General features: G+C 35.8%; 2 protein-coding genes across 2 annotated transcripts; both read left to right on the top strand.

Annotated features, from left to right (window-relative positions):
- Positions 1 to 3,013: 3,013 nt before the first annotated feature.
- On the top strand, positions 3,014 to 3,901 carry LOC122306488 (protein FAR1-RELATED SEQUENCE 4-like). Its single transcript, XM_043118918.1, has one exon. It carries the CDS (start codon positions 3,014 to 3,016, stop codon positions 3,899 to 3,901), a length of 888 nt encoding a protein of 295 aa, XP_042974852.1.
- Positions 3,902 to 10,180: 6,279 nt separating this feature from the next.
- On the top strand, positions 10,181 to 11,608 carry LOC122306487 (anthocyanidin 3-O-glucosyltransferase 7-like). The gene has a single exon (XM_043118917.1). It carries the CDS (start codon positions 10,181 to 10,183, stop codon positions 11,606 to 11,608), a length of 1,428 nt encoding a protein of 475 aa, XP_042974851.1.
- The last annotated feature ends 11,945 nt before the right edge of the window (positions 11,609 to 23,553 follow it).

Here is a 23,553-nt window from a genome sequence, read left to right as displayed (position 1 = left end):
TACGTATACTTGGGTACCTAGTCCGAAACCTGAGTGAACAGCTAGGGATATTCCCTCATTTGAAAGTTTGTAAATGGAATGGGTAGGTGAGAATAAACATTCATTTTGTTTTTCCCTCAAAGACTGATTGTTCATTCTCACAAAATTGGAAGGAATCTAAGGAATAGAAGTCATGAAATCTTGACCAAGATTATTATGATACCCCTTTTTATTTTGTTAGAAGCCTCTACCACTCCTCTTCTTGCCAAGAAACACACATCTAGACACCTCTTCACCTTATTGCTATATATTTAGCTCTATCTTAAATATTGCAACTTATGTTCATTGAATGAGAACTTGTGAAATTTCATTTCATGGAACATTTTCTATATTTATTGGGTGTCCTTTTTCAGTACTGTGTGTTATGATAATGTAGTGTATAATTGCTAAAATCGCCAATGACATTAAAATGAATAAGATGAAAAATAAATATAAGACATCGAAAAGAATTGGTGAATGCCATGACATGGTTAAGGAAGCTTTAAGTGGATTAGGTTGAAAAATAAATACGGATACCATGAGATGCTTAGCAATCAATGTCCCCATATAAGCCTCTATTACTCCTTTCTTTGGCGATCTAGGTGAGAATCTTGAAACTTAAATTGCTATCCGTATTATATGGCCAAAAAATATTGCAACAAATGTATAGAGAATCAAGGCACCAACCCGTTTTGGTTACCTTTTTTTCAATTTTTGAGAAAATCTGAGGAGAGCAACCCTATTGTTATCTAGCTCAGCATTAAAGTTGCATAGAATGGTTACAAATGCTCTAAAGGTAAACCATAAGAAAATATGTGGGTTCAACCATATGAGCCATTCTCCTCCATTTCAATTTTTAATTGCAATTTTTGCTCTTCTGCTTCAAAAGTTAGTTGATGTTCATTAAGTTTACGAAGATTCAGGGCACAAAGGTGCAAGTGCAAAGCAACAACATATTTGTAGGAAACTAGTATATCTGTGAACATTATAAAGATTGTTTATGTATCCAAGTAAATTATTAGTGAGTTGTTGCTAGGAGTCGATTTATATAGTTTAAAAATGATAATGATCTATTTTGCTTGAACCCTTTGGATGAACCTCTAATTTATAGTTAAATTTTCTTAAACTTTTGCTTAATTCGAAGTTCACTGGGATATCTGTTAAAGCTCTTGACCATGCCTCAAAGTATTCAATATTTTTACCACTAGTGACTTGCTATCTCCATTGTCTATCAAGATGTTTTCTCCACTTGTTCGGAAGTGATATTTTCTGTTTTATGGTTGAGACCCTATAGGGACCTAAAAGGATTTCATGAAACAATAAGATGGGGAAAGGGAAAGAAAGCAGAACTCCTAAGTCTTCTAAACCATCTTCTTGCATTCAGCTATCCTCATCTTCCTGCTTACCCACTTAATGATTTTTATTCTTTTTATTCATTTCATTTTTTGTTTTTAAACATTCTTATCTGTGTTCACAGGAAATACCAACAACATTTTATCCCCATTGGTCAAGCTGGTTAAGCTCAATGCAGGTTTATGATGGCAATGCTTATTTTTTTTATTGTGGATATTCATGTTAGAAGCTTATTGATGAGCTCTCATTTAGGCGTATTAGAGCTTTGGCAATGGATTCTTTATCTTCATATGCAAAATTACATATTTTGAAGATTGATTTTGAATATGAAGAAAAATTTTCACATTGAATTATGTATTTTTTGACCAAATAATAATAAAATATTATTATTATTATTTTTTCCTAAAATTCCTAAACACAAACAAATAACCAAAATAACATAGAAAAAAATCACCTTTTGGATTACACGAAATCACCAACCAACACAGAAAAAAATAACACGAAATCAGGCCAAATAACACAAAAAAATTCTCCAACCAAACGAAGAGAAGAGAAGAGAGAGAGAGAGAGAAGAGAAAAAAGAAAAGAGAGAACAAAAATAGAAAAGAGAGAGCTGTTCGGGGAGGAGAGAGAAGAAATAATAAAAATATTTTTTAAAAAATGAAAAGGAGGTCTTCATCTTTGAATAAGAACTGTACATAGTTATTTATAATTTTACATATGAATAAACCAATGCAGATGATTTTAAAGGCATATTTTTCAAATTTAAAGATGAAAATGAAGATAAATAATCCATTGTCAATGCTCTTATGGAGCTATGCCACCTTCATTTTTTCCACTATTCGTTGCTTCTTCAACTCTCCACCCTTATCCATGGGGAAGCCAGGTGAATATATTCTCATTGTAGGTTATGTAGCGCAATACATTTTCTACATGGTAAAGGTTTTTATTGGCAAATTTGCAGCATCCGTTGATCCCACCATATGGGACACCGACTCCATACCCTACTTTATATAATCATGGAAGTTCAAGCAATGCTAAACAAATTGGTAATAAAAAATCTGTTTCCTCCCCTTTTTCTCCTTCTCATTTTCTTTTTAGTGCTAAAAGTGGTACTGAGGGTACATCAGATGCAAGGAATGAAAATAATGACCAAAAAGTACACTATATCTATGTTAATACTTTTTGCAGTATCACATGACCATATTGGATGTTTTATAAAATTGATGCCAAACCCTGTAGGATTTTGCTGGAAGTAGAGAGGATGATCTCTAGGACATGGTTGTGGATGGCATATTTTTCATCCTCAACCTAATTGTTCCTTCATATGTTACTTTGACTATTGATAATTTTGTACTGATTACAACTTTTGCAGGAGCCAATGCTCAGAGTACCACAATTGGTGGCACTGCTGAAGCCTCAGTTTACGGGAAGCCCATCTCTATGCCTAAAACTAATTGCCCTCTTCCCATATTTGCTCCTCAAGTTGGTTAGTTAGGTTTTGCAGACTTCATTTACTTAACATTAGCTTAAATAGCTCACCCTTGCATGTGCTCGTTTTAGCAAGGCAAGACCTAGCACGCGAAATATTTCAAAGCCATGTCCAACAACAAAAACGGAGTGTAAGGCTAAGATTAATGCAATGTTTGTTTTTGGCTATTGGCTTGTAACTGTTGTTGAGCTTGCCCACAATCATGCATTGAACCCAAACGAATCAATTTTTTTTAGATGCCATAGGAAGCTAGATCCTATTATGAAAAGAAAGATTGAACTTAAAGATAGAGCTGAAAGACATATGAGCAAGAGCTTTAACCCACTTGTTGAAGGAGAGGGGGTCGAGAATCTTTCATCTGCAGAGAAAGATCACCCCAATTTTATTGATGAGGAAAGATATTTTCAGCTTGGCAAAGGAGGTGGTGCAGCACTTTGTAAGTTTTTCCAGAGAATGCAAGGAAGGAGTAATGGATTTTATTCTGTGATGAATTTTAATGATGATAATAGGTTGAGAAATGTGTTTTGGGTTGATCCGCGAAGTAGGACAGCATATAAAAGTTTTGGGGATGTCATTACATTTGACACAACATACTTGACTAATAGATACAGAATACCAATTGTTCTTTTTATGGGTGTGAAGCATCATGGTCAATCAATATTTTTTGGAGTAGGCTTAATATCAAGTCAGGATGCATACACATTTGTATGGTTATTTCAAACATTTTTGGAATGCATGAATGGTCAAACTCCGCGTGCAATTGTGACAGATCAAGATAAGGCTATAAAAAGTGCAATTGCAATAGTTTTTCCAAGAACTCGACATAGATTTTGTCTATGGCGCATTATGAGAAAACTCCTTGAAAAGCTTGGATCGCATGCACAATACACTTGTGGCTTAAAAAGTGTAATACAGAATTGTCTATATGATTCTCAAACTTGTCATGAATTTGAGAAGAGTTGGCAAACGCTACTTGATACTTATAATCTTCATGACAATACATGGTTACGTGGATTATATAGTGAACGGACTTATTGAGTCCCGGTATATTTGAAGGATATATTTTGGGCGGGAATGAGTGTTACACGAAGGAGTGAGAATGTGAATACATATTTTGATGGTTTTTTGCACTCAAAGACCACAGTGAAGGATTTTTTTGACCAATTTGATAGCGTTTTGAGAAAAAAGATTGATATTGAGGATAAAGCTGATTTCAATTCTTTTAATAGCATGATTCCATGTATATCTCATTCTCCTATTGAGAAAAAATTTCAAGAGATGTACACCATTGCTAAGTTCAAAGAAGTCCAACAAGAGTTTGTGGGCCGGGGATGATATCTTGCAATTGTTCTCTTATCAAAATTGAAGGTGCAGTTTCAACCTATCAAGTGTCAGATATGTTACGTGTTGATGACAGCATTAAACAAGTAATGTTTTGGGTTTACTTCAATGAAGATGAATGTGAAATGTAATGCATTTGTGGGTTGTTTGAAATTAAGGGAATTTTATGTAGACATGCTCTTGTTATGTTCTGCATGAGACGCATTAGATCATTGCCATCAAAATATATTCTTGACCGATGGAGGAAGGATTTGTATCGAAGATATACTTCTATCAATATTTATGATGATCTGAGAGTAAAAAGATTTAAGGTTCTGATGGAAAAATGTAGTGAATTAGCAATGATTGCAGTATCAAATGAGGATTGTTACAAGGCTTTGATGCACCTGTTAGAAATGTTAAAGAAAAAATATTGTGGCTTAAGATAACTAGTACTTGGCATGGCGATATAATTGGAAGTGAAGATGGGTAATTTCTCAGGTAAACAAATTGCCAAGTGATGTTTCCTTTTCCTCACTGTTTTTATAACGGAGATATGCATGTTTATTTAGTTGAATTATGAATTTGTTTGTCACAGGATATGGGTTCTGCTTCTTTGACTAAGCGATTGAGGCTGCTGGTGATATTGTCCGTAGCTTGTTTTAAAACATTAAGCCCAAGTGGACAATCTACAGTATCCATTTGGATGAGTCGTGTACTTAACTGGTGAAATTTAGTGTCATGGATCTGTTTCTAGTGTCATGTACCCAGTTTAAGCTTTTTGTTTATATTTTGGAGTTATAGAAAGCTTTCTGTTCTGTAGTGAGCTTTCTGTTTTTGTGGTAAACTTCTGTTCTTGAATTAAGATCCTTGTTTTATATATAGCGAGCTTGTTCACGTTGTGTTCTTTTCGTAGTGCTTACTGCTCCAATTCTTTTGTTGATGGTGTTTGAAGTTGGATGGGGTGAGGAAATTTCATTAAAGAGTATGTCTAATGTGTGTGTTTTGTAATTTGATGTAAACTCTTGATGACATCGGATTGGATGACAATGAAAAGGGCTTGTTGCCCGTTACTGTCTTTGAGATAGTATTATCATTGTCTAAGCTGGATGACAATGAAAATATAGAATTTATTATCTTCAATAAATAAATTTAATTGATTTTTTTTTCTAGTTTTTTAAATAGTTTTTTGTTGTTTAGAAAATAGTTTCGATTTCTTAAAGTATTTTTCCTTTTTTAATGAGGTAGATCACATTCTACTTTCGTATCATGTGTAGACTTTTGTTTACTCTAGAATTTTAACATTTTTTTTAAGGTAAGATATTATTGCAAATTTTAAAAGATTTAGGAAGTATTGGGACTTGGGAGTAACTTTATTCGTTTAAATTTTTAATATAATTACTTTTAGTTCTTTGGAAAATGATTAATTATGTTTTTTTTAATTTAATTGTTTTTATAATTTTGGTTTAATTTAAAATCTTAATCTCACTCTTTTTTTCTTTTTTTTTTGAAATCCTTTACTCATTCACATTCACTGCAATAATATATTCAAGTACAAGCCATTACTCAAACATATTCACTGCGAGCTTTGCTACAGGTACATGGGGTTGTGTACCTTTGAGGGAATCGGCTGACGTGGCAACATATTAAAAAAAATACAAAAAACACAAAATGAGGGGGAATCGAAATGAAATGAGAGGGAAAGGAAATGAAACCCACTGGTGCCGTCTACAAGCTCGACGACGAGCACTCCCCCACGCCGTGTCATTCTCCCTGCCCAGCAACCACAACCGCATTTTCCTCCCTCATTTGCCAACCTAACGACGAAGCCACTGCACCACCCTAGCACTGGAAGCCCCTTGTGAAATAGCCAAACCGTGAGCCTAAAGCCCTGATGAAGATTGAATATGGACAGAATCTTTATTGCTCACAAAACAATTGTATATTCACACACTAATTGATATACGGATAAATATACAGGTTTTATTCTAAGTAAGAACACTAAAAGTGTGGCTGAAATTTCTGTTGGTTATAGAGTCATAAATCCTTCTTTGGAGGAGAACCGGACAAGACCACCCAGTACTGCCCAAGCTCCTCATTGCCGTTACTACCCTGCACCAAGAACCACCAACCACCGCCTAGGGCCTCCACCTCACGCCGTTACTCGATGCTACAATCAACTAAAACATACTCTGTTTTTCTATTCCAAAACAGAGCATTCTGCCAACCACCACGGAAGCCCAGTCCTCCACCACCCTCTCAGCTGCTCCATGTCGTGCTGTGCCGCCGCATACCCTCCATCTCGTAGTCTCTATCCCCGACGACTTATGCTCTAACCACGGGCTCTTTGCCCCTCTTGGTAAGACCCCCAAACTACCACCTCTCATCCTCTTCTCTTCACTGTTGATCAATATCACGAAACCTAACCTTTCCCCCCACTATACAGAGCTCGTGCCTTCGTGAGCCATCATCACATGGTATCTCCACCTTCTCGGCTGTTCTCTTGGTAAAACTCCCACTTTCTTTCTCTGACTTGGTCCCTCCCTCAAGTTTGGTTTCTCTCACCGTATTCTCTTTTTCGTGGGGGTGTTTCGTGTTTCGTCTTTATGAGTGTTTCAACGCACCGTTTCATTATCATACACGTGGAGGGACGGGTATGCGGGGGGTTCCCAACCCCGAGTGCAAGTAGAGTTTTTCTTTCACTGCAGTTTTACTTTGATACATTCACATTCACTGCCTTGATAAAATCAATAACTCTCGGTGCCTCTTCCATCCATATCGATTCCCCAGTCATATATATGTAAAGCCATCCTTGAAAGAGATCAGTGAGCTGCTGCAGTGCCTTCCCGATAAGTAAACACAAGATGCCAATCAGATGGCATTCAGAAAAGAGATCTAATATCTTCCACTTTCACCAGACCAGGAACTGATTCTTGCAATCTGTAACACCCTTAATCACCTTTTTTGCATCACCTTCAAAGATCACATCTTTAATATTAAGTTCTCGACAAAGTTCAACTACCCTCCATGGTGCATTACACTCTGCAAGATATGGTATTCCAGTAAAATATTGACCAGTACATAATGAGAATAGTATTTCCCCCGGCCCCTACAATTCCTTGCTATCAATCCAATACCCAGTTTCTTATTATCCATATCTAAAGTAGCATCAAAGTTTACCTTTGTCATTCCTTCTTCTGGTTTTGTCCATCTGGTTTGAATACGAATACCCCTTGTTTCCTCATCTGCTTCACCTTTCAACCTCTGAGCATCTCTATAATCAGATAGACTCGCCAAAGCAGAAGTTATGACATAATTAGGACTATAAAAGCAATCCTCAAGCTTTTCTGTTGGAAACTGTTGCTGCATCTTCTGCCAAAGTAGGCCGAAGTCCACATCACTATAACTCCATTTTTGGACAATCATGCTTTGTTTTTTCTACCCAGACACAGGCTGAAGGACAAGTTCATAAAGCATGCTGAATAGTTTCTGTTTCCTTCCAACAGATTGGACATAATTAATCATACTTTCCTATTATTTTTCTAATCTTAGTTGCTTTATTTAACTTAGATTAGTAGTAGTTACGGAATTCGTATATATACATTATCTGAAGAAATGAGTTTTTCGACGATCCTAAAGATAAGTAGTAATAGGACAAACTTGTTAATGTGGAATATCATCTGAAATACAATAGAATATGATTAGAATTCAGTACTAAAAGCCAGGAAAAGGGCCCGATATGTAGCCTGTATATGATCAGAATCGAAAAAGCCTGCTTGATAGCTTATTGTCGTAGGCATACAAAAAGTATGTTGAATTTGTTATACTATTCCACGTATGGCGCTAACTGTAGTGAACGTGTTTTGCATTGCTGCTAATGGTCTCCAACAACTTGCACGAAGAAAATAAAGAGGACGGCGGCTCAGTGTGGTATGGGATATATCTCCGATGCCCAAATTAGGATGAGGTGTGTAGAGTATTTCGATTATGGGTGTAACGGTACATGATGAGTTTTGGACACTTTTTTTTAGAACCAAATTAGTATACATTGAATTTGAAAATTTAGATAACGATACAGGACCAATTCATTATTGAACGTAAGCTTCCAATTTTTTTTAATTTCAGTCCCATTCAAATTTTCTAATTTTATTGATAAACAAAAGCATACTTTAAAAAATTATATATAATATAAAAAATAATATAAAAATATTTTATATAATATAAAAAATTTAAAGTAATATACATGTATCGTTTTGGTTTGTTTCAAACTGGTGTTATAAAAATCAAAATTAGAATTGTACTAATTTTGCTAAATAGAAACGAGTATTAGACCGGATTAGTTTAGAGCTAGACCGAACCGACCGGTCTGGTTTGGTTAGGTTAAGAAGTTACCTTTGACATGTGCCTTAACCCAGGGATATAGAAGATGTCAGGCCATAGCAATTCCTTCCTCGAGGTGTGGAGTCAGCTACTAAAAAATCTACAGCATGATGAGCTATATAAAGATGTTACGATTGCCCCGCTGATCTGCCATAGAAGGAATAATATTATACATGGGAAAGCCGTGTTTCTCTCACCCAAACTCTATTGTCCCAAAAACAAAACTGGAGCTTCAAAACTTTATTAATACTAAGCAGGGCTGGCTTAATGGTAAAGTTAGGCTATTGCCGTCCTATGTAAGGTTTTTAAAATTAAAAATAATTTTTTTATTTATTTAAAAAAAATAAAAACTATTTCTTTATATAAAATTTTAAATAATTTTTATATTTTTAACATTGCAAGATCCTATAATACTAAATTTAATATATATTTATTACAATAAATTATTTATATTTCAAATAATTTTTTAAAATTTTACTGAATTGAGATATTTAATTTATATTAAAGTCTTATTTTAAGTTGTAGTATTTAATATAAATTTAAAAAAATTTTATTTAAAATTTTTAAATAAAATCTTATTTTTTTAAAAATTTTAAAAAATATTTTATATAATAAATTATATTTTATTTCATATATAAATATCAATAACTAATTTAAATTTCATCTTAAATTTCAATTTATATTGAGCCACCCGATACTAACAGAAGCCATCATAATCTTATTGCTATTAACGAAGAGTCGACATGTTTATGGAAGAAATCAATAAAAAGAGTCTATAAGGTAACAGAAATGATTTGTGCAGTCGGAAAATACAGTCAGCGTGCAATCGGCTATATAAAAAAAATTAATACAGGACCTATATGAAAAAAAATTATTTTTATAGATTTTTATAATTCATGCAGGTCTCTCTGAATATAAAATAATTTTTTTATAATTTTTTTTATTCATTTTGTATAACTGACTGCATACCGACTATATTTCCTGACTGCGTGTAGCAAAGCGCATAAGGTAAATTAGGATACTCCACGAATAGTGCCGATTGAAAAATTGGCATAATTTTATCACAAAGGAATCAAAAGGTAATGTCAGAGTTCCATCAATCTTTATCTGCCGCCATAGGCCTTTAGGCTTTAGCCACCGTGCACACGCCCAGTAGCTACTAGCTAGCAGTACTCGACGTTTTAACGGCTTGCTTAAATTGTAAGCTTGCCTTCTAGACAGTTTGACTCTCTTTTTCTGACAAAAAATCTTTAAATTAAAAAAATATGTTAATTAAAACAGTTTATATATAAATTAAATATAATATATTAAAATATAAAATTATTTTTGTTTTATAACATAAACTTAGGTTGAATTGACATGTTTTATATATATATATAAAGTAAATAAAATAATAATTTTTTTATTGTAATAAGTTATAAACAATTTGTAATATAGTTGGTCTTATATCATTTTCGTTCTAATTAAGGTTGGAGTAATATTAGGTGAGTGCTTACATAACTGGCTACCAGTCAGACTTAGGTTTAAAGCTACCATTCAGTAGTACTCAATAATTAATATTTGTTGTCATGTGTGATGCTATTAATATATCTTATAAATCAAGTCAAGCCCAAAAAAATGAGTGATCAAAGCTCATCAGGAAAAAATCAACATGTTGCAGTTTTGGCATTTCCATTTAGCTGCCATCCCTGGCCTTTACTCAACCTAACTTCCAGATTAGCATCGTCCGCCCCTGACGTGAGTTTCTCCTTCCTCAACACTGCCAAATCCAACCAAAAGCTCTCTGCCACCTCAGGAGCTCACCTCCCACACAACCTTAAATTCTACGATGTTGCGGATGGCGTGCCGGAGGGACATGTCCTCACTCCCGGGAATCCCCTCGAGGAAGTGGAGCTGTTCCTTGAGGCTGCACCTGAGAGCTTCCGAAAAGGCATGGATATGGCGGTGGCCGAGACTGGGCAGCAAAAGATCACCTGCATCATGAACGATGCTTTCTTGGTCTTCGGCTGCGATATGGCTGCGGACATGCATGTAAAGTGGGTCCCTTTATACGTTCCCGCACCCTACGACCTCTCTGCCCACATGTACAGTGCTCTCATCCACGAGACTTATGGCGGTGAAGCTCATGGTAATGGCGGTGCAGTGGGAGATCTAAACCCTATTGACAAAACCCTAGATGCCATTCCAGGACTCTCCGTAATGCGCTTCGGGGACTTACCCCAAGAAATACTTGATCAAGGTACTCACTCAAATTCTTCATCAATTTTCGCACGCGCACTGCGTAGAATTAGGGAGGTCCTGCCACGAGCAAATGCTGTTGTCATGAACTCGTTCCAAGAACTAAACTCAACCATACTCACCGATGATCTCAAGTCCAAGTTCCAGAACATTCTGTACGTGGGTTTTCTCACACTAACATTCCCAACTCCACCCCTACCCCCATCGCATTCAGACGCCACAGGCTGCCTCCCATGGTTGGACGAGCAAAAGCCAACATCGGTAGCATATATAAGCTTTGGAACAGCGGCGGCGGTGCCACCCCACGAGTTTGCAGCTTTAGCAGAGGCGCTGGAAGCGAGTTGCGTTCCTTTTCTTTGGTCTCTTAGGGAAAACTTCAAAGCATTTCTGCGGAACGGGTTCCTCGAGAGGACAAGGAAGCAAGGAAAAATAGTTCCCTGGGCACCCCAGGCTCATGTCTTGTCACATAAAGCAGTAGGCGTGTACGTTACACACTGTGGATACAACTCTGTGTTTGAGAGCATTGTCGGAGAGGTTCCGATGATCTGCCGGCCGATCTTAGGCGACAATATGATGAACGGACGAATGGTAGAGGACGTGTGGGAGATAGGGGTTAGGGTTGAGGGAGGGGTGTTTACAAAGAAGGGAATGGTCAAGAGCTTGGAGCTCGTTCTGGGACATGGTCAACATGGAAGGAGGATGAGGGAGAAGATCAGAGATCTTAAAGAGCTTGTTGTGAAAGCTGCCGGACCTGATGGGATTGCTTCCAAAGATTTCAAAACTTTGCTTGAGCTAATCTCTCAATAAATTATCAGTACCTGCAGAAAGAAAGATCACCTCCAAATAATTTGACATTTTTATTTCAACTTATTTTCTTTCAAACCCTGTACATACGTTTAGGGGGTTCATTTTATTGTCTCTGTAGTTTTGCTCCTTTCTTTTCTGAGAGAATGCTCTAATGAAGTGGGTACGTAGTCATTTATAAAGGAGTAATGCTACGTATATGAATATTATTTATGTATTTTATTGATATAATTGGTTGGATTAATTTTTTTAATATATAATCAATTATATTGTCATAAAAATAACTGTATATAGAATTTTTATTTATAAAATATGCAGTACTGTAAACGATGATAATAATAATAATAATAATAATAATAATAATAATAATAATAATAATAATAATAAATAAATAAATAAATAAATAAATAAATAAAATTCTTGAGATCATCCAGCTTACTTAAATTAACAACAGTACTTCACGTTTTAAAAATCTAATGGAAGCCATCATAACTTGTTGCTATTAATGCAGAGTCGATATCAAGAGAAGGTGTCTACGAGATAAATTAGGATGCTGCCATAAATAGTGCTAGTGGAAAAATTGGTAGAATAGTGCTGGTGGAACTCTGACTCAAAAGGTAATGTCAGAGTTCCATCAATCTTATCTACCACAGACTTTTCAATGCAGAATCCTATGTCAGAATTCTATTGAGGCTTTTGGTATTCTACAGGGAAGGTAAATGTCGGACAGCCAAGAAGTCGGTTCACCTTTAACCATGGCGGGGACAAGGTAAGTAGTTCGTGTTGCCGAGGGGTTGGACCAGCTCTCCTCCGTGGAGAAGGTCAGGTTAGGTCACCGCGGGGATCCGTCCTGCCTGTTGACCCTCGTGGGGAGGTAGTTTATTTAGACAGTTTGTAACTGTACCCACTTATTACCCAGATGACTAATACAAGAGGGGGACCAAATTTGGTTGTATTTAAAAATAAGTAATTATAAATCAAATACACAATATAAAATATAAACAAAATACCAAATAGTAATAAATATAAAGAGTAAGGATAAGTGAGAAACAAACTTAGTATGTTAACGAGGTTCGGCCCCACTGCCTACATCTTCGTCTCGAACTATCCTTTGAGAATCTCCAAATTTACTATTCAACCTCATTTAAGTGGAGATAGAAGCCTATTACACCTTTAAACAACACCGACACAAATGAACCGTGTAGAACACCTTCTACACTTATAATCACCTTACACGTAGTGATTTAACTATTCCCTGTGTAGAACACTTTTTACATACACAAGGGTTATACACACCCTTTTACTGATATAAGAGCTGATAGTGGGTAATTATCAGAGAATACTCCTCAATGAGTGAAATAAGAACAATACAACGTAAACTATATCTCTCTCAAAATGAACAAGGGTTAATGCTTAATGTTTAGAGAAGAGAGAATGAAATGTTTGAATGAATGTTGTATACTCTTGGTGTTGTAAATGTGAAGCTCTCAAATGATCTATTTATAGGCATATGAGACCTCATATTCAAATTTAAAAAGATTCACATGTCAAAAACAACATCATTCACTTTTTCAAAAAATTCAAATAAAAGTTTTTTTTTTCATTTGTCAAAGACAACATCCTTCACTTTTCAAAAATTTCAAACCTAATCTTTTTACTTTTCGCATATGACAAAATGAGTACTATTTACTTTTCAAAATTTTCAAACAAAATCATCTACCTTTTACATAAGTCAAAAGGAGCATTAATTACTTTTGAAAATATTCAAATAAAACATGCACATGTGAAAGATGACAATCAATCATCTTTAATATTTTTAAAATTCAAACCTTTAATCATGTCATGCACATGTGAAAGATGACAATCAATCATCTTTCAAATTTTTAAATTTAATTTTCAAAATATTCATACACAAGTGGAAAATATATTTTGGTGTTTTATGATAAAATATTAATTTTGAGCCTTCATCCTAATTTCAAATTTTTAAGAGATTTACAACATTATTCTATGAGCTTTAATGTGAATTTGTTCCCTTCTTGCTCATGCTTGATTCTTTGATGTGCTTGACTCCATTGTGTAGACAACTTGAGTTTGAGATTCCTTTATTTTTTGAATTCATTTGTTATCATCAAAATCCATATGTAGATATATAATTACACGAAACTTGAAACATTGGGTTCAACCACTCTCGTTTGTTGGCATCACATAGAAGGTAAGTGGGAGAGGTTGATGCTGATCTTACTCTTCGTTGTGGCGTAGGTTAGAGTAAGTTGTTAGGTGGCCGAAGGGCCTGACCCGCTCTCCCACTTGGGAGGGAGAGCTAGCCCTTTGAAGCCCCACAAGGAGGTAAGTACCGGACAGTTTGAGATTGAACCCGCTCCCACCTGTTGACCCTCATGAGAAAGGTAAATTGTCAAGTAGCCGAAAGCTCGCTTGCACTCCTCTGCAGGAAGGATAGATTAACACTTAGGCGTTATTTATCCTCTTGGTGCTCTGCGGGAAGTAACTTGTCATTATAGATTTTGTTGATAGAGATTTACATTGATGGGGATATACATCGAGGGAGATATTGATTTGACATATTCTATTCCTGAAAAAAGTCATACTTTCATTAACAAAGTTTATACAAGATAAAAATGTAAATTTGCAAGAATTCTGGGATAGTGGCGGTTTGCTCTCTTTGCTCTTCATGATATGCGCCCCTCCACTCCTCCTCCAGCTCGACAGGGGGAGTTGTCAATGAATATCGGCCGCGGCTTCATGTGAGGTGTATATCTAACTTCCTTCACCGCCCTCTTCACATGAGGCTTTACCTTCTCAATGGGCTGGGGGGCGTGCCAGGTTTATCCCGCTAGCTCTAGGCGTCAACTCCTGCATGTAGCACTCTTGTGCTAGGACCTGTTCTCCCTGGCTCTCCCTTAGCCCTTGAGAGGTTCGGAACTCTATCTTCAGGTAGTAGGTGGAGGTGATTGTCTTCAGGCTGTTGAGGGTTGGCAAACTGATTATGGCTTTGTAGGATGATTGGGCCTTCACCACCAAGAAGTTGACCATGGTAAAGGTCGTGTAGGGAGTAGTGCCCGCCAAGAAGGATAGCGTGATGGTCTCAATTGGTTGAACTGTTTCTCTGGAGAAACCCTTGAGTGGCATTGGAACCAGTTGGAGTAGGGCGGCGTCTATCCCCATCCGGGTGAACGCTTCCTAGAAGAGGATGTTCGCTGAGCTGCCGTTGTCGATGAGGTTCCTTCTCGTAATGAAGTTGGCGACTAACATGGTTACCACAAGGGCATCGTCATGCAGATAAAGGACCCCTTTCTCACCGCTTTCTCTAGAGGAGATTGTGGGGGTTTGCTCGCTTCTTTTATACTTGGCCTAGCATTATTCGGCTGAGTACACTTCTCTGTATTGAACCTCTCAGGCTTGTGCCTTTCGCCTGGATGAGGTCACACGTCCACTGACGAGGCCCTTCAACAATGGTCTTGATCTCCCCTGTGGGGGTCCCTCTTGTAGTAGAGAATGAGGGCGGTCGTGTGGGGGTCTTCACTTAGATTACCTTTGCCTCAAGCTCTCGGCTCTCCTTGGCATATTGTCCCTCTCGGTGCTTCTCTCTCAGGACCTCCCTCCTCCACACCTTCTATGGCCGGTGAGCGGGGGAATATCTCTACGCTAGCCAATCCACCTGGTCTCTTCCTCCTCTCAAGGAATGGCAATCTTCGATGTTATGGGTGATGGACTGGTGGTAGGTGCAATAACGGCAGACGCCGTTCAAAGTTCTTCCACTATCTTGGTAAGGCCCCCTCTCTCTTTATGATCTGTGTTTGCGAATCTTGTTGGTGAGTTGGCCGAGAAACAAGCTTAAGACTTCCAAGCCATCTTTGTGTAGGAGTAAGCAAAATACCCAATAAATGTAGACTTACAAATCATTCGGTTTCCGAAGTCATATATCCATATATTTGTTGTGATAACTATAATGTGGAAACTCTAAAGAAGGCAAATGCCGACTTACAATTCAAATATTCATCTCAAGCGAGATGAATTAGTGGATTTGATAATGGTAACTTTGCATATTGACACCTTGATATATTGTTAAAGCAACTGATTGCATCTGCAATAACAGTAAAGAAACCTACTTGCCTTCTAATAAGATATTACCTTGAGATGCTTAGCAATCAATGCCCCCATATTAGCCTCTGTAACTCCTTTCTTTGGTGATCTATATGAGAATCTTGAAACTTAAATTGCTATCCTTATTATATGGCCAAAACATATTGCAACAAATGTATAGAGAATCAAGGCACCAACCCGTTTTGGCCCCCATTTTTTCAATTTTTGAGAAAATTTGAGGAGAGCAACCCTATTGTTATCTAGCTCAGCATTAAAGTTGCATAGAATGGTTACAAATGCTCTAAAGTTAAACCATACGCAACTATGTGGGTTCAGCCATATGAGCCATTTTCCTCCATTTCAATTTTTAATTGCAATTTTTGCTCTTGTGCTTCAAAAGTTAGTTGATGTTCATTAAGTTGACAAAGATTCAGGGCACAAAGGTGCGAGTGCAAAGCAACAACAAATTTGTAGGAAACTAGTATATCCGTGAACATTATAAAGATTGTTTACGTATCCAAGTAAATTATTAGTGAGTTGTCGCTAGGAGTCGATTTATACAGTTTAAAAATGATAATGATCTATTTTGCTTGAACCCTTTGGATGAACCTCTAGTTTATAGTTAAATTTTCTTAAACTTTTGCTTAATTCGATGTTCATTGAGATATCTGTGAAAGTTCTTCACCATGCCTCAAATTATTCAATATTTTTGCCACCACTGACTTGCTGTCTCCATGTCTTCATTGTCTATCAATATGTTTTCTCCACTTGTTCGAAAGTGATATTTTTTTATGGTTGAGATCCTATAGGGACCTGAAGGGATCTTGTGACGCCCCCAACTCCCACGTACAGATACGTGAAAATCGAGACGTCGGGATGATGACAACACGGGTCACACATCCCATCGCTAAGTACTAAGTGTGTGTACATGTAACACGTGTACAACAAAAATAATGCAGCAGTTAATAAAAGTCATTCAACTAAGTATCAAAATTTTAAATACAGATTTAAAATCAATCTCGCTTAACACAAGTGTACCGAAAATATTACAAGTTTCAATAACATCATAAAATCAAAATACATAATTTAAAGACAGGGAAAATAATTTCCAAATAATAGCTAAGAGCACCAGTCAATCCTTTAGCAGAGCCACCTCCTTGGGCCCAGCCTCCTCGTCCTCTGCATCAAAATCTGGGGTACCAAAGACGGTACTACAGGTAAGTAATAATCCAAACAACTCATAAGATAGAAGTACATTATAAGCTTAAAAATATGCATGAACATGATGCCATATGCATGAAATCCAAAAATAATCTATTCCAAAAAATAAACATTTTTCCAACGCATGCCAAAAATTCTAATTTTTGGCCCAAACATTTCCATTAAAAACATTTCATCGCCATTATCCCAGAAGATGGCCCAAAACAAGAAATCCACCATTTTCCTAGAAAATGGTCCACAAAAATCCTCTTACAAATTCCTACCATTTTTTCATAAAATGACCCACAATATCCTTTAACCAAAACTCGCTATTTTTTCAGAAAATGGCCCATATCTAATATCAAAACTAGTTTCCAATTTTATTGTATGCACCATGATCTCTTCTAGGGATCATCCGCACACTCTGGCTCCTATGTCACACGATAGGTAATGACTACGCCTGTGACATCTACACGAGTGATACCCAACACCGCGCCCAGCGCATACCATGACCAGACATTCTCTAGTCTCCGTTAGCCGAGGGACCATAGAGTCGGCACGATAGCGTTACCATATCGTCAGAGCCTGTTGTCACCCAGCGACAACCCAGAGGATGTTACTTAGTATTTTTCTTTCCTGAATAACCAGAGGAGCTCCACCGAGATAATGTCCCATCTCGGCTTGGGGTCATGATACACACGCACCCAAAAATCCATTAACACTTAAAAATTCAGTTTTCAATTTCCAACACATGTACATGCATGCACCATATATTGAAAATGACATGACACAAAATACCCAACAATCCCAATCATCCAAACATAAATAACTTCATTCTCAAATCCATCCGACCCCTGACTCATCAGACTCAGTCCGGCACAACCAACCAATCATAAATTATTATTAAAGAAAAAATATATTTAAATCTTAAAGAAAGTTTGAAAAATACTTACAACGCTTTAAAGGCAATAAATCTGAAAGATCAAAGGCGCACAAGATCACGGGTGATGCCGAAAGTGACGGAATAGTGACGGATAGTGCTTGTCCAAGCAATTGCTGTGGGTCCAAAACAGGGAATTTTGAAGAGGAAGCTTGGCTAGCTATGGAGGGGCATGGAGGAGCTAAGGGAGGTGCTGGGAGGCAGGTGGTAGTGGTTTGGAGCCATGGGTGGTGGCACGATGGTGGACCTCGCCGTGAGAGAAAAGGGAACCCATTTCGGGTTGGGCTTGTACGAGGGAAAATGGGCTACTGTGAGGGGTTGGTTCGGTGGTTGGGGGTTTGTGGAGCTTGGTGGCGGCTTGAGAGGACGACCCACGGTGGCCTAGCAGCAGATGTCAGCCATGCGAGAGAGAGAGAGGAAGGAGTTGCGATGGGTAAGGGCTTCGGAGTGGCATAGGGAGGCTATGGGGACGTTGCCGGTTTGGAGAAAGGTGATTGGCGGTGGTGCGGTGGCCTGAAAATCGCAGATAGTGGCGCTGGAGTAATAGGAGGCTGCAACTTGGAAAGGGCTGTAGGGGAAAGTGGCGGTGAGGCAGGAGTTGGGATTGGAGGGAACTGGTTGCCGGCATGAGGGGAAGTCGGCGAGGTCAGCGGTGATGCTAGACTCCGGCAAACGGCGGCAGGTTGGGAGGAGAGAAAATAGGCGTGGGGGTCACGCGACTGGAAGGCAGGGGAGGAAGAATATGAAAGAAAAGAAGAAAAAGAAAGAAGAAAAAGGAAAAGGAAAAAGAGGAAAAGAAAAAAGAAAGGAAAGAAAATGAGATCCAGTCTTTTCAAATCGAGTATCAAAATTGATCCACAAAAAAATATTTTAAAATGGCAAACTGGAATAAAATAATTTAAACACAATGACTTAGTAAAATAAAATAATAAAATTCAACAATAAACTAATTTAAAATAAAGAGAACAATAAAATAAATAAAAGCCAAATAAAAACACTAGAACTCAATATTAATAAAATAAAATAGTTAAAGCCCAACAATAAAACAATTCAAGTTAGAGAGTAATTTAAATACGAAATAATTATTAATATAAAAAAAACACATTATTTAAATCTCACAACTTAAAAAAATTATAAAACAATATAACGAGAAACATGTTTAATTTAAAATAAAAGAAATGCTAATTATAATAATTTAAATAATCATTTAATAAAAATATACATAAACACAGGGTATCACATATTTCATGAAACAATAAGATGGGGAAAGGGAAAGAAAGCAGAACTCCTAAGTCTTCTAAACCATCTTCTTGCATTCAGGTATCCTCATCTTTCTGCTTACCCACTTACTGATTTTTATTCTATTTATTCATTTTATTTTTTGTTTTTAAACATTCTTATATGTGTTCATAGGAAATACCAACAACATCTTATCCCCATTGGTCAAGCTGGTCAAGCACAATGCAGGTTTGTGATGGCAATGCTTATTTTTTTGATTGTGGATATTCATGTCAGAAGCTTATTGATGAGCTCTCATTTAGGCGTATTATGGAGCTATGCCACCTTCATTTTTTCCACCATTCATTGCTTTTTCAACTCCCCACCCCTATCCATGGGGAAGCCAGGTGAATATATTCCTATTGTAGGTTATGTAATGTGATACATTTTCTACATAGTAAGGCTTTAACCCACTTGTTGAAGGAGAGGGGGTCGAGAATCTTTCGTCTGCAGAGAAAGATCACCCCAATTTTATTGATGATGAAAGATATCTCTAGCTTGGTAAAGGAGGTGGTGCAGCACTTTGTAAGTTTTTCTAGAGAATGCAAGAAGGAGTAATGGCTTTTATTCTGTGATGAATTTTAATGATAATAGGTTGATAAATGTGTTTTGGGTTGATCTGCGATGTAGGGCAGCATATAAAAGTTTTGGGGATGTTGTTACATTTGACATAACATACTTGACTAATAGACACAAAATACCAATCGTTCTTTTTATGGGTGTGAATCATCATGGTCAATCAATATTTTTTGGAGTAGGCTTAATATCAAGTCAGGATGCATACACATTTGTATGGTTATTTCAAACATTTTTGGAATGCATGAATGGTCAAACTCTGAGTGCAATTGTGATAGATCAAAATAAGGCTATAAAAAGTGTAGTTGCAATAGTTTTTCCAAGAATCTGACATAGATTTTGTCTATGGCACATTATGAGAAAACTCCCTGAAAAGCTTCGATCGCATGCACAATACACTTGAGGCTTAAACAGTGTCGTACAAAACTGTCTATAAGATTCTCAAACTTGTGATGAATTTGAGAAGATTTGGTAAATGCTACTTGATATTTATAATCTTCATGACAATGCATGGTTACGTGGGTTATATAGTGAATGGATTTATTGGGTACCGGCATATTTGAAAAAAGTATTTTGGGCTGGAATGAGGATTACACGAAGGAGTGAAAATTTGAATACATATTTTGATGGTTTTATGCACCCAAAGACCAAATTGAAGGATTTTTTTGACCAATTTGATAGCGTTTTGAGAAAAAAGATTGATAATGAGGATAAAGCTGATTTCAATTCTTTTAATAGCATGATTCCATGTATATCTCATTCTCTTATTGAGGAAAAATATCAAGAGATGTACACCATTGCAAAGTTCAAAGAAGTCCAACAAGAGTTTGTGGGGATGATATCTTGCAATTGTTCTCTTATCAAAATTGAAGGTGTAGTTTCAACCTATCAAGTGTCAGATATGTTAAATGTTGATGACAACATTAAACAAGTAATGTTTTGGGTTTACTTCAATGAAGATGAATGTGAAATGAAATGCATTTGTGGATTGTTTGAAATTAGGAAAATTTTATGTAGACATGCTCTTATTGTGTTCTGCATGAGACACATTAGATCATTGCTATCAAAATATATTCTTGACCAATGGAGGAAGGATTTGTATCGAAGATATACTTCTATCAATATTTATGATGATCTGAGAGTAAAAAGATTTAAAGTTCTGATGGAAAAATGTAGCGAATTAGCAATGATTGCAGTATCAAATGGGGATTGTTACAAGGCTTTGATGCACCTGCTAGAAATGTTAAAGAAAAAATATTGTGGCTTAAGATAACTGGTACTTGGCATGGCGATATAATTGGAAGTGAAGATGGGTAATTTCTCAGGTATACAAATTGCCAAGTGAAGTTTCCTTTTCCTCACTGTTTTTATAATGGAGATATTATGCATGTTTATTTAGCTGAGTTATGAATTTGTTTGTCACGGGATATGGGTTCTGCCCCTTTGACTAAGTGATTGCGGCTGCTGGTGATATTAAGTATCCATAACTTCTTTTAAAACACTGAGCCCAGGTGGACAATCTACAGTATCCATTTGGATGGGTCGTGTACTTAGTGATATTTATGGATCTATTTCTAGAGTCATGTACCCAGTTTAAGCTTTTTGTTTCTATTCTGGAGTTATAGAAAGGTTTTTGTTCTGTAGTGAGCTTTCTGTTTTGTGGTAAACTTTTATTCTTGAATTATGATCCTTGTTTGTTCACGTTGTGTTATTTTCGTAGTGCTTACTGCTCCAATTCTTTTGTTGATGGTTTTTGAAGTTGGATGGGGTGAGGAAATTTTATTAAAGAGTATGTCTAATGTGTGTGTGTTTTGTAATTTGATGTAAACTCTTGATGACATCGGATTGGATGACAATGAAAAGGGCTTGTTGCCCATTACCGTCTTTGAGAGAGTATTATCATTGTCTAAGCTGGATGACAATGAGAATATAGAATTTATTATATTCAATAAATAAATTTAATTGATTTTTTTTTATATTTTCTAGTTTTTTAAATAGTTTTTTGTTATTTTGAAAATAGTTTCGATTTCTTAAAGTATTTTTCCTATTTTATTGAGGTAGATCACATTCTACTTTCACATCATGTGTAGACTTTTGTTTGGATCACTCTAGAATTTTTAACATTTTTTTATAAGGTAAGATATTATTGCAAATTTTAAAAGATTTAGGAAGTACTGGGTGTATTTTTATTCGTTTAAATTTTTAATATAATTACATTTTGTTCTTTGGAAAATGATTAATTAAGTTTTTTTTTTTTTTAATTTAATTGTGTTTATAATTTTGGTTTAATTTAAAATTTTAACAACCTTAATCCCCTTTTTTGCATCACCTTCAAAGATCACATCTTTAATATTAAGTTCTTGACAAAGTTTAATTGCCCTCTATAGTACTGCATTACACTCTTCAAGATATGGTATTCCAGTAGAAAATTGACCAGAACATAATGAGAATAGTATCTCCCCCGACCCCTACAGTTCCTTGCTATCAATCCAATACCCAGTTTCTTATTATCCATATCTAAAGCAGCATCACTTTTGTCATTCTTTCTTCTGGACCAAGGTTTTGTCCATCTGGTTTGAATACAAATAGTACCACTTGTTTTCTCATCTGCTTCACCTTTCAACCTCTGAACATCTCTATAACCAGAGAGACTCACCAAAGTAGAAGTTATGACATAATTAGGACTATAAAAGCGATACTCAAAGATGAATTTATTTCGACTGGTCCACACCCCTTTAAGAATGACTCCTAATTTTTCAAGCTTTTCTGTTGGAAACTGTTGCTTCATCTTCTGCTAAAGTAGGCTGAAATTCACATCACTACAACTCCATTTTCAGCCTATGCTTTTTTTTTTTTTTTTTTTGTCTTCTGCCTTGACATTACAGGCTGAATAGTTTCTGTTTCCTTTCAAGTTTCCAACAGATTGGACATAAATCATCCTTTACTATTTTTTTTTTTTCTAAGGGTAGCACTACAGCTACAACTAGTTATAATGTATGTTTTTATTTTTAAACTTTTATTTTTACTATTATATTTTTACTATTAAAAAAATATTTACTTAATCATTAAACAAAAGTTAAAAATAAAAAAAGAAAAAGGGCCAGCAATAACTCCTGGCAGGAACTACCAACAGTGACTTAAGCATTTCTCATATGAAAATTTTGAGTTTTAAGATTAAATATTAAAATATTATATTTAAAAAAATTAAGAAAAAGTTGAATTGTTTATTATATTTTGTATGGGGATTTAAGAAAGTTGTAATGATGAGATGAGAATTTTGTGTTTAAGATGAAAAATTCAAATGGCCAAACAGTACTTAATTGCTTTATTTAATTTAGGTTATTAGTAGTTATGGAATTCGTATATATACATTATCTAAAGAAATGAGTTATTCGACGATCCTAATATTAAAATCAGTAAAAAAAAAAAAAAGTTCAGTAAAAGCCAGAATCGATCTACGGGAAAAGGGCCCGATATGTAGCCTGTATATGATCAGAATTGAAACAGCCTGCTTGATAGCGTATTGTCGTAGGCATACAAAGAGTATTAGCATTGGTTTGGTTAAATTTATTTTTAAATTTAGTCAATATCAACACTTTTTTATATTTACATATTCTATCAAAATTCAATTCCCACATTGGATTAGCCATTTATTTTCTATATAATAATAAAATATTATTAAATTAATAAATTTTTTATTTAATTTATTTTCTCACATTTTGTAATTCTACCAATTAAATGTTAATAATAATTATATTCTAATTAGATTAATATTAAAAAAAGTATTATTAAATGTTAATAATAATAATTATATTACATTACATTAATATTATTATATTATAATTAAATTAAT

This window comes from Carya illinoinensis, chromosome 4 (assembly GCF_018687715.1).
Source record: "Carya illinoinensis cultivar Pawnee chromosome 4, C.illinoinensisPawnee_v1, whole genome shotgun sequence".
Taxonomy (NCBI): Eukaryota; Viridiplantae; Streptophyta; class Magnoliopsida; order Fagales; family Juglandaceae; genus Carya; species Carya illinoinensis.
The sequence above is the reverse complement of the archived record's forward strand: the minus strand, read 5'-3'. Positions and strand labels throughout refer to the sequence as shown.

What these genes read in the sequence shown, in the direction of transcription:
- LOC122306487 (XM_043118917.1), top strand. Translation starts at nt 10,181, where the DNA reads ATGAGTGATCAAAGCTCATCAGGAAAAAATCAACATGTTGCAGTTTTG.
- LOC122306488 (XM_043118918.1), top strand. Translation starts at nt 3,014, where the DNA reads ATGTTTGTTTTTGGCTATTGGCTTGTAACTGTTGTTGAGCTTGCCCAC.